Source organism: Poecilia reticulata, chromosome 22, assembly GCF_904066995.2.
Source record: "Poecilia reticulata chromosome 22, P_reticulata-male-v2, whole genome shotgun sequence".
NCBI lineage: Eukaryota > Metazoa > Chordata > Actinopteri > Cyprinodontiformes > Poeciliidae > Poecilia > Poecilia reticulata.
In genome coordinates, this window is record NC_088851.1 from 14,521,788 (window position 1) to 14,533,627 (window position 11,840).

The window sequence follows — 11,840 nt, forward strand, 5'->3', positions numbered from 1 at the left end:
GGCCCAACCCGGAAACAGAAAAGTGTTGTTATGCTAATGATGTGTCATCAACAGATTTGGGTGGAAGCAGTAGATAATGGGCAAAATAAACCCAGCGGACAGTTATTGAAATTTGTCTAAGGGCTTGTGCAAGTTCAATAAGGAGCATTGTTTAGTTAACAGACTGTCATAAAGTTAAATTCGGAAACGTAAGTTGACAAAAGCAGCGCTTCTCTTCTGAACTGCTAGCAGGGAAGCTAACTGACTCTCTTCCTCGACTTCTTTTCGGTTCCTGACAGGACAGGACGGGAGAGGGATGTCCTGCAGCTTGTTTGAGTTTTGTCGGCTCCAAGAGCTCAAAACAGTCCGGGACTTCTTGTTCCAGAACCAGAGCAAAGAGTCAGTAGAAGAGAAGAATCAAACAGGTGAGCTTTACCTGTGCTAAATGTTGGTGAAGATGCTCCAGCAGCAATGAAACAGTTATATGGAGTAATGTTAGCTTAATGCAGAATCCGAAATGTTCCCAAGGAAATGTTTGTCCTGATGGAAATAATGACGTAGGTTTAATTATTTTGTTAAATACCGAGGAATATTTGAATTAATGTAGGGTGCTATATGTGTCGTTAATCCATATGTTACCAGCGCCCTAACAGGAAAACATGGCCCTCCTTTTGTCTGAGCTTTATGTAGATGTCTCAAATTCCTGTGACTTTTAATATTCTCTATATAAGAAACTATTACTGATTGCAGTTCTTCAAAGAAATGTAATGCAACGAGAGATTTCGCTGTAAATCAAGAACACATTCAAATTGAATTTATAAAACTAGTAGATTGTTTTAAGCGTCTATTCTGTCATGGTAATCTTTTTAGTTTTTCTCGCTCTAAATGTGAATATGTGACTCCATTGAGAGTTTTTTTTTTTGTTTATTACTGTTGAGTTATTGCTTTGAATTGATTGCTGGATAATCCAGACTTGAGATCATCTCTCATGTTTCTCAGCAGAAAACGAGCTTTCCTGGGATACCTCTGACTGGGAATCGGGATGGGATAACGATGAAAATAAGGAGGAAGATTCTGCTTCTTCCACAAAGGTCTGAGTTTTTTTTGTCTCTGTTTCAGTCTTATGTATTTGGGTGCAAAATGTCCAGAAAAACTGAAACGTAGAGGGAGTAAATGTTAATAATTTAAAGAGAAATAACTGAAAGTGTTTGAAATTGCATACAGAAACACTTACAAGTCTCAAATCTCTGCAAGCATCAGAATGTCAGGTAGTAATTCTCCTTCATGTCCAAACACCGGCTGTCCTCTGCAGGCAGAGGAAGAGCCGTCGGGGCAGAGCCAGCCATGGCTTCAGGACTGCGTTGTGTCCTTGTCGCCCTGCGCCGACCTGCTGGTTGTGGCTCGAGAACAGAAAGCTGCTTTCCTCTCAGGTCAGAAATTAAAACCATCACACGCACACACACACACACACACACACACACACACACACACACACACACACACACACACACAGTTCTCTGTAGTCTCTGTATTGGGAGCGCTGTAATTTAACTGCAAGCTTTGGTTTCTTCCAGCAAAGTGGCGCACAGATGACAGTGGCAGAGAGGAGATGACCTTGGCCGTGACCTGGAGTGGACACCTCAGCACAGAAGAAGGGTGAGACAAGGTCAAAACTCTGACTATAGATCAGCTGACAACAGGAGAAGTGACAGTAATCCACAGAGTAATGTGTTTCTCTTCAGAGAGCGTGTCAGCAGTGTCATCGCTATCCCCCTGGCCAGTCAGAAGAGGTGAGAATTACCTACTAGCAAGTTGTAGAAGAACATTACGACCATATCATAACCGCATGTTTCTGGACTACAGGAGCTCCACAGGGAGGCCCGACTGGACCTGCATAGTTGTGGGCTTCACATCCGGTTATGTCCGCTTCTACACAGAGGTACTCTTTAGTTTCTGCGTCCTCAACTCTTGTAGTCACAGACAGTCTAGGTAACAGTTTTTTTTTCCTGTTGTGTTATCAAATCAGAGCGGGGTTCTTCTCCTGGCCCAGCTGCTACACGTGGACCCTGTTCTGAGGCTCAAATGTCGCACCTACAAGATCCCTCGCCATCCTGGAGTAACGGAGCAGGTAAAAGGGAAACCCAAATGCATCGGTTGCAGCTGAAACGTTTCACAATACCCGGGGTTGAAGTGTTAGTTATGAGCTAACGGATAATCTCCCTCTGCAGCACGAGGAGCTCAGCATCCTTTATCCTGCCGCTCTGGTCACCATCGACGGCTTCAGCCTCTTTCAGTCGCTGCGGGCCTGCAGGAACCAGGTGGCGAGAGGTACAGCTGCTTTACTTGTTATGCACAGCAGGAAGGGAGGCCTCTCATGTGGTGCTAATTGTTCTTCGGAGATAATCGCAGATGTGTTTTTCTCTTGCTGGCTGGGTGGATGTAGTGATTGCTATGAGACTTTCAAGTACAACTGAGGCATAACCTGTTCTTTTGATGCATTCAGGTTAGCAGCTTATTGCTATGTAGAGATCTGCTGTTGGGATTTTAGCTCATAGTGCTCTGAGGATCAGTGCTTCTAGTAGCTGCAATGCAGATGTTTAGGGCCTCAGTTTATCTCCGGCAGCTTGCATCCTGACTGAAGGAATCATTTTATTTATTGAGAAGGAGCTTGATGTTGAAAGAAAGGCCTTGAGTGATTCTTGCATTTGGAGTTATGAAATACAGAAAAAGTATGAGGGTGTGTTCGCCTGCTGAGTGGTTAGCATCTGTGAGTCTCCTAGCAAAGGAGATTCTCCTCTGTGTTTGTATTAAAAGGCAGAAGTGGGTTTTTTTCCATTATGTCTTTTTTTTTAATAAAGCTTTGAGGGCTTTAAATGGAAGTGTGTTTACCACACCGTGTCGGTTAATGGAAATGTTTAAAACATTGAACATTGAAGGTGTTACTGTCTCTCACTGTGCAGCTGCAGCAGCAGGTAGTGATGTTGTCCCCCCTCCTCCTTTGGCCTACAAGAAGTGGGGTCTGCAGGAGATGGACACCATCGTGGACCACAGCAGTGTGGGTAAGATACATTTCAGAGCAGTTATGAGTTGATTGCTCACAATCTGTCTTTCTTTTCTGGACTATTGTGCCTTCAAAATATTAAAACGAGTTCCTAAAGCATTTTATCTACAAACATAAGAGGCTCATTTAATTGTTCTCCTCTTGGTAAAGCTTGAACTTTTCCACATTTTGTGACATTAGAGTCCTGAATGTACTTCATAGGATTTTAATGGACAGAGCAACACAAATTAGAAGAGAGATGTGAATTTGAAGGAATCATTTCAGTATCTTAAATTAAAATCTAAAAAGTGCGATCTGCTTTCGGTATCTAGCTTTTCGAAGTTAGTACTTTGGCATATTTTCCTGTTTATGTCATTTTTTCTTTCTGAAAAATAGTTCAGTCTCAGATCCATCTGATGGAAATCCTTTGTGAATATCACATTTCATGTCTCGCCACAGATTCATAATTGGATTTTGGCATGGACTTTGACTGAGTCATTCTGTATCTGATTTGATCTTGCTGTAAGCTTAAGGTCGTTTACCTAGAAGGTGACATTCCGGTCTAGTTTTAAGTCTTTTCCTTCATCGATCAGGTTTTCCTCCTTGATCAATCTGGTTTTATCTCCATCTATCTTCCCATCACATCTGACCAGCTTCTATTCCAGTGATGAAATCTTCCTCCATTTCAGCATTCTGCTCTACTTTGTACTTTAGCTGTACAATTATTTCTGTCCTGTGGTCGCAGGTGTGATGACGCTGTGTGTATTTGACCAAATGAAGAATGCGTCCATCCTGGGGGGGTTCCATGCATCAGTCAAGGGGAGCCCCCCTGCCATGAGCCAGTTTGTGACTGTAGGGACTGGGCCGTACGCTGGATTTTACTACGCAGTGGAGGTGTGTGTGATGAGAGTAAATAAGTGTTAAAGCTGTGTAATTGTCTGTTCTGTGGAAAGCTGTATGCGACAGTCTCTCTGTGTGTCTGTAGGGAAACTCTCAGCCTCTCCTGTCCCACGTGGCTCTGGCTGTGGCCAGCAAACTCACCTCAGCTCTCTTCAACGCTGCCAGGTTCGGAGATCTGCGAGCAACATTTGCATCAGAACTGAACAAAAAGAATCCCAACACACTGAAGTAGCGAGAACATGATGCACAAGACAAAAATAAATCAGTGTAGATAGTGTCCAGAATATGAATTTAAAAAATAAAGAGCATGTTTCGAAACACAAAATTATACATGATATAAGTTTTGCCACTTCTCCTGTTTCTAGTCATGTTTTAATTATCTCCTCTCTTTGTTGTTTTGTTTTTCTCCTGCCGTTCTGCTCTCAGTGGGTGGTTGGGGTGGAACAAGAACAAGAATGAAGAGGAAGCAGCTCAGAAACAGAAACCTAAAGTGGAGCCGGCGACCCCCTTAGCGATCAGGTACTGTTCATGATATCTGGATGCTAACTGAGTCATATTGATATTCAAAACTCTTGCCTTTGTCCTTAAACCTGACATCCTGGACTTTCAGATTTGGTCTGCCAGATTCCCGGCGCCACGGTGAGTCCATATGTCTGTCGCCTTGCAACACGCTTGCTGGAGTCACGGATGACTTCGGTAGAGTGACGCTGCTGGACCTGGCGAGGGGCGTCACCATCCGCATGTGGAAAGGTGAGAGGGGAAACCACCATCATCAGGGGAAGTGAATCGAGATGTTCTCCATTCCATCTTTAAGTGAACAAACGTGACCATGTAAAGATGTTTATTTGGTCTGAATGACAGGCTACAGAGACGCCCAGCTGGGGTGGCTGCAAGTTCAGGAGGAGCGTGGGGATCGGGAATTCTCGCCCTCTGCCTCCCTCCCCAGACGCCACGCCCTCTTCCTCATCATCTACGCCCCCCGTCGGGGGATCCTGGAGGTGTGGGCCATGCAGCGGGGTCCTCGAGTCGGCGCATTCACCGTAGGCAAACACTGCAGGTACGCTCCGTCTGTTTACTTCAACCAAATCTGAGCTTAAAGTAGCTGTGACATCTATTTGTTTCTAAGTTGTTGTTTTTTTTAAATGTGTGGACTTGATTTTCTGTTAGGCTGCTTTATGCCGGCTACCATCTGATGGGAGTAAACAGTGTGACCAGTCAGGGCTGGCAGCTCCACACGCAGCAGGTGTGTCTGCTGGATCCCACCACAGGAGCTCTGAGGACCATCAACATCCCCTTCCATCTGGCCCTCAGGTTGGAACAAAGCAGGGCTGTTGATCAGATGCCACAAAGAGAAATCAGCTTCTATCTGAACCCGTGCCCGTCACATTAGTCGATGATGTCGGAGGTCTTCTCAAGCTATCACAGCTTAAGAAGATCTACAACTGAGTTTATTTCTCTAATGTTAAGCTTGTGACGGCTTACCCCGTCGGCCTTCTCGGTCTCTCTGTTTCAGTGATAAAAAGAACGAGCGCGCCAGAGACATGCACCTGCTGAAGAGACTGAGCGCCGTGCTGAAGAGCAGAGACATGGACCCTGGTAATGGACACGCGACTGACAGCAGAGTGAAGTCCCAGAGACGCTGAACTGTTCCTCACATGGTTTCTGTCTGGTTGGTTTGCAGTTTCCTTGGAGAGAGAAGCTAGAAGTGTCTTGTTGGAAATCAAACACCCTGCCATTAAGAAGCAGGTTTGTAGATTAAAAAAATCAAAGTGTAATGAAATGATTCTTTGTACTTTTTATAGTTATTATCCTTAATCTTCTCTCTGGATCCCCTACAGGCTTTGGAGTCTCTGCTGTCGAACAGGAACGCTCCGGCCTCCTGTCTGACTAACGTTACTAGTGCCTTACATGATGCTTTGAAGCAACAAGGTAGCGCGAATAATTTCACCTCTGAAGAAAGTTTTCTGTGAATAAATGGGCAAAACTAAGCATATCTCAATTAAAATCTGCTTAAAATAAACAAAGCTTGTATTTCTGCCTGACAGATGCAGATGAAGTGGAAGCATCACTGCTCCAGCTCTGCTCCTCCCAGTTGAAGCTGCTTCAGCTCTACTCGGACATCCAGCAGCTTCAGTCGGCTGCAGACACAGAGGCCTGCTCCCGAAACGTCTGTGGCAAAACGCATGAACGACACCAAACGCGGCGTTCCTGCCCTCTAACTCGGGTTCCTTTCCCCTTCAGCAGGACTCCCTCGAAGGCATAGAGGAGGAGTTGTCTCGTGTCGGTCCCACCTTGCAGCGCTACGCACAGCTCAGCTCCAAACCCTCGGTGTCTTTCGCCCAGGACTCTCCCGACACGCCGCTGTCTGCTCAGGCTTTCCTCACTCAGCTGGAGTGTGCCGAGGACGGAGAGGTGAAGGTGAATCGCAGGTCGGATGCTGAGTGGAACCAGCTTGGTGAGAGTTTGAGGCCTTTACTCCTGAACGGACACGGTGTAATGAAAGGCTGGTAGAATCATCTCACTACTAAAAAAAAAAATTAGACGTTTGTTTCATTTCTAATAACGTTTGTCTTGAATAAACCGAGACAAATTACTACTAATTAATTATTATTAGTCACATTTATCAATGTCATCTTTCTATGGTTTCTGTTTCTAGGTCCCATACTTAAAGTTTGAAAAATTAAAAATAAAGGAATAATGAAAATGTGTTAAAAAAAAAAATACAAACAAGAACTTCAAAAGACCTAAAGAACTATTGGTGTTTATATCAGATTGACTTCCTGTTTTGTGAGTTTGTGAAAACTGCTTGATCTGCTCAAGTCGTGTTTTTAATCCAGCCTTTGTTGTTTGTTCTTTGCAGGAAATTTTATGTTTTGGGGCTGTTTATGTGGTAAAAGTCCCACCCATAAAGTGTGTGACACGTTACAGCTGGCTGGCATCAGCCCTCAGCAGCTGCTGGTAAGATTACGTCCCACTGACAGAGAAGTTAGAAATGTAAATATCATTTACTTTTCCAGGGTTTGGTAATGCCTGTTTTCCTCACCTGTAGTCTTTGTTGATGAGTGTGTGGCTGCAAAGGGAGAAGGAAGTGCTTCAGAAGCCAGTGGAAACGGTCAAAAACCTGCACACGCTGCTCATCGCACTTAGCAACATGGACGGTTTGTGTTCTTATCAATGAGTCCAGGGGAAATAGCTTTAGAAAACAAAGGTGATATATTTTCTTTCCTTTGTTTTTAGGTGCTGTCGAGGAGTCCTGGGATACGCAGTCTGTCTCCCCCTGGTGGCAGCAGGTCCGATTCACATGCATCCAGTCTCACAACGCTGCTGCAGCTTTACTGGCTGCTTTAGTCGCTCATCGCGCCGCCAAGGCGAGCATCACAAGCAGGGCTGACAGCAAGGTAACAGCATCGCCCTGCCAATGTGGAAGCTGTGAGATTATGAGCCGTTGAGAGAAATATTCAGTGTTTGGGCTTTGCTCTGCTGTGTTACAGCTGCAGTCAGAGTGGGAGGCCGTGTCTTTGGAGCTGGAGCAGTGGGTGGTGTGCGTCCGTCAGCTGGAGGACGTTCTGGTCCTGCAAGCTCTTCTGTTGGTGCCTTCTCCTCAGGGGACAGCAGGGGGAGCTGTAGTTCAGTGCTCCATCAAAACGCTGCAGGAGGGAGGCACAGGTGACACACACAGGAAGGGATGATGGAGTTTTTTTATTTTTGTTGTTGAATGATTTCCAGTAATTCCACTCATTCATGCTCTCAGATCAGATGCAGAATAAGAATATGTGAACTCAGAAGATATATGGCCTTATGAATGACAAGTGTTTCATGTATTATTTTTAATATTCACTGCTGGGGAGGGGACAGAACTGCTTTTTTTTTTATATCTTGGGTTTTCCTCCTTACATTTGTCTTTTAAGGTGGTATTGCAGACAGTGTTTCCAAGTGGGTGTTCAGGCAGAACATGGCGCCGGAGCAACTGAAGAAAATTCTCCTGAGGAAAGAAACTCAAGATACAGGTGACCAAAAGGAGCAGAGAGAGGACAGAGAAGAGGCAGAGAAGTGCCAGGAGGAGGCAGACAGGACAGCAGGTGGCAATGAGGAGATATTTCACATAGATTTTAGATTACTTATGGATTTTCACATTATGACACTTTTTCTGTCCTTGTTTCTCAGAGCTGTTGCTGGCAGTTTGTCAGCGGTTTCCAGATTCTTTGTCTCCCGACTTGCTCTTCGCCCACTGCTGCTGGGAATATGTGGTGCAATGGAACAAAGACCCGGAGGTGCACAGATACACTGGCTGCTCTGATTTTACACTAGTGCTTTTAGGGAATACCAGCTTTATTTTTGAAACGTACACTTTTATAACGGTGACACAAAATGACCTCCTGTATTCCTCAAATGATTAAAAATCACTGAATGGTAGAACTCCAAACTCTTTCCTGACAAAGCTTTGATTCTAGTATTTACTTTCATTCACACCTCACTGGACCTGGAAGTAGTTTAACTTTGAGTCGTCTTTACTCAGTAACAGAGTCTAAAACAAAGAGCCTTATTGTCAGCGTGTCCTGGTTGTTTTTGAGTCTCTGACTGGCTGGTCTCCAGTCAGCAGATCAAGCATATCATCTAACTTCTCAGTACATCCCTAATAAATGTAATCCACTGCCTGGAAGAGAACCAGAAATGTTCAGCGGAATAAAAATGTGTAGTCAGGCTCCCAACTGTAATAAGTACAGAAGAATAAGGATAACTCTTGTTTTATTTATACATATTTTCATGTTTTCCACTGTCTAGGAGGGCCGATATTTATTCTTTGCTGTGGAACATTTGAAGTCGATCACCAGTCCTCACATTCAACTAGGTCAGTGTTTTTGCTTATCAATAATACAAAGGAAATCCTGATATTCATCAGTCATTTGATGTCCCCTGCAAAATATATTTCCAAACTTCTTTAATGTAAATCCAATGATTCTTTCCAGGCATTTCCACAATGATGTGGAGTACCTTCATCGTCAAGCGTTTCTCTGCAGCTGCTTTCCTCATGGAGAAGGTAAGACACAAACTTACGAGCTGCTGTAGTCTAGATATACTTTGGGTCGTTATTTGAGCCAAAATGACGCGCTTTGTCTCTTAAGGTGGGGAAAGCACCAAAAGATCGCTTATGTCGACGGGTAAGTTTGTCTCAGCGCAACACGGTGTTTAGTGTTCAGGTTCACAGACGGAGGAATTGTGCTTCTGTTGTCAGGATGTTGGGATCGGAGACAAAGCCATGACGTCGTTCCTGGGCTGCTGCGTCCAGCTGCTGCAGATCCTCATGGAGGTGACTGGATTACTGGTTAAGAATCAGAGCTCTTTGTCTTTTATACCTTTCTATGTAAGTAAATGAAAAGAACACGAGCGAAGCATGGAGAGTGGACAACGCCTGGCATAAGAATATTAATTAGGCCTCACAAATGAGGATGCACGTGGAGGGGTGTTGGGTTTGGCGCATGTCGCTCTGCTGTGAATGCGTACGGGTGGCCCGGTGAAGCCGCTGGGTTCACTGAAGCGGGCGGGTGCTTGCAGGCGGACTCAGCCATGGAGGAGATTCCAGCTCCGGAGCTTTCCGTGGAGGAGGTGTGGAGCGGAGCCGAGGGCCCTGCCTCCATAGCCGAGCTAGCGCTGGAGCAGAGAGGCGTTCACTACCCTCTGGTGCAGCACCACTGGCTGCTGGCGACGCTTCTGCACGCCGCCATGAGCTTCAGCGTTAAAGTCAAACCGCTCAGTCTGTTCGACAGCAAGGTGAGCGCACACACGAACGCAGCAGGTTGTTGTCATAGATTTTGTGCATCTCAGTCTGTATTTGTGGTTTTTTTAGGGTAAGAACGCTTTCTTCAGAGATCTGACCACCATCCAGCTGATGCCCAGTGGAGACATGGATCCTGGCTTGGTCTCACTACGACAGGAGGTGAGTGGTGGAATGAAATGCAAATTCAAATTATCTTTGAAGTCTGTCGTCATTCATACTTCCTGTTCTGGTGAAGTTCCTCCTGCGGGTGCTGACTGGATGGGTGCAGGCGACAGACGACGCTTCCTGCTCCTCCCCAGCGCCTGTGTTCACGTCGCTGCCCTCTGATGGGCCGAAAGCGGACTGGTGGCCCTCCCTGTGCATGGACCTGGGATCCCTGCTGCAGGTCAACCCAGACATCCTGCGCCGGCACCTCGTCTGCGAGCTTTACAACCAGGGCCTCGACCTGCGAGCTGAGGAGGTGAGTGACAGTTTTGAGTCTTGCCATATTTCTAAACATTTGCCTTTGAAACGGCAAGAATGTCTTTTCATCTGTTTAAATTAATGTTCAGGGAGCCACAGAAAACATTTAAAAGGTTTGTAGAGAAATCACTGATATTAATCTAAAACCAGGGGCCCTAAACTGTTTGACAAAAACTGGAAAAGTATAAAACTTCAGTGAAGAATTTTCCAGATCAGGGCAAGTACGGAAGATCATTTGTCTGTCCAAACTTTATTTCGTCCTTCCATCTGCACAACCCATCCTTCAATACACGTCAAGTATGACTGTTATAAAAACATCTGAGTTAAATTCATTATGAACTTTTGTATTCACGTTTTAAAAATTGACCAAAAGGACTGAGAATCCTGGTCATTTGAGCCTGGTGAACATTTGAATTTTGGATGCTTGGGATCAGCTTCAGTTCTATAAACAATGACAATTTCTGCATTTATTTTCTATGTTCCTGCAATAATACTATATAGAGAAATAACTTCTGCATTGACACTCGCTGTTGCCTTCTAGGCGATTCTGCAGGTGGAAGATAAGGAAGTTCTGGGCTCCCATCTCTTGGTTCTGACCGGTCAAAGGCTCAGCTACTCCCTGCTTCACAACCAGAACCAGACGCAGGCTGCCATGGAGCTGCTGGCCCGCCTGCCTCCAACCCTCTGCACCTGGTTGAAGGCTATGGTAAGACAATGGCAACGGTTGCGAGGGGTGCAGCTGCCCAGCTTCAGTGGGCGAGAGGCGGGGTGCACCCGGCACAGGTCGCCAGGGTGTGTAGTTTGTATTTGGAGTCATTTCTGCCTGATGTAGTCACAGCAGCTTGTAGAAGACTCTAAAGCAGCATATTGTGAGATCCTTTAACTAGGCCACCCAACATTTAGCTTAAAAAAAGCCACTTTTAAATCTAGTTGACCAATTTTCACATGTTGAAGAGGAAACTAAATGCTTTCATTTCTGGTTTTAGTGCTCAAATTCGGCTGGGTGTAATTGTGTTTGACATCTAACAATTGTCTTGTATGCTGCAGGATCCCAGCGAGCTGAGATGCCCCCTGGTGTCTCTGTCCAATACTAGCCGACTGGTCATCCATCTGATTGAAATGCTGCCAGAGAACCACGCCCAGTACAGCCTGGCCCTGCACCTGCTGGAAGCCGTGGACGTCCTCTCTCTGTCCACTGAGGACTGATTTCCGCTGACTTGGCACTAAAACCCCACAGCTGAACATTAGAAATCATTATCATCATCTATGTTTCATCATTTAAATCATGTTGATTCCGATTTAAGTCCAGTGTTAAAGAAAATGGCTCTTAACTTTTTGTTTCTTTTATTAGCCCATCAGGTTTCTGTGCATGTAACATAAATGGTATTAAATATTTGTGTATTGTTTTCAGGATGAGTCATGTTGAGGATCGGGGCATGTTAGTTTTACTGTATCTCATCGTCAGTCCTGTGGGGCATTTCGGACCCGAATCGGTCATTTCCGCTTTCGCACAGGCAACACGTGTATCATAAATGAAGAGAAGGATGTTATTTTTATTTATATATACAGACAGTTCTGTATTAGCCGCATCCTGTGTTCTGTAGTTTGATGTCCAGCAGGGCTCTGATGCAGAATAAAAACATTTCTCAAAAGTTGGACTAGATTAGCTCACTTACAGAACGT

At 45.1% G+C, this 11,840-nt stretch overlaps 1 protein-coding gene across 4 annotated transcripts; it reads left to right on the plus strand.

Moving 5' to 3' along the window:
- On the plus strand, nt 1–11,809 carry rab3gap2 (RAB3 GTPase activating protein subunit 2 (non-catalytic)). 4 transcript variants are annotated; one of them, XM_008399642.3, is made up of 36 exons: nt 1–188; nt 279–404; nt 979–1,070; nt 1,292–1,409; nt 1,554–1,635; nt 1,722–1,769; nt 1,843–1,918; nt 2,006–2,107; nt 2,208–2,307; nt 2,940–3,038; nt 3,765–3,913; nt 4,005–4,084; nt 4,346–4,438; nt 4,530–4,669; nt 4,781–4,976; nt 5,087–5,230; nt 5,433–5,515; nt 5,601–5,665; nt 5,758–5,848; nt 5,965–6,086; nt 6,164–6,374; nt 6,780–6,877; nt 6,969–7,077; nt 7,157–7,317; nt 7,411–7,585; nt 7,828–7,998; nt 8,084–8,190; nt 8,702–8,768; nt 8,887–8,957; nt 9,043–9,078; nt 9,153–9,281; nt 9,473–9,688; nt 9,765–9,854; nt 9,931–10,155; nt 10,699–10,863; nt 11,205–11,809. In XM_008399642.3, exons 2-36 carry the CDS (start codon nt 296–298, stop codon nt 11,361–11,363), a joined length of 4,179 nt encoding a protein of 1,392 aa, XP_008397864.2. In that variant the 5' UTR covers nt 1–188; nt 279–295; the 3' UTR covers nt 11,364–11,809. The 4 variants fall into 4 exon arrangements, with proteins under 4 accessions (XP_008397864.2, XP_081459334.1, XP_008397865.2 ...); XM_081603208.1 differs by having other exon boundaries at nt 9,153–9,242; XM_008399643.3 differs by having other exon boundaries at nt 982–1,070.
- The last annotated feature ends 31 nt before the right edge of the window (nt 11,810–11,840 follow it).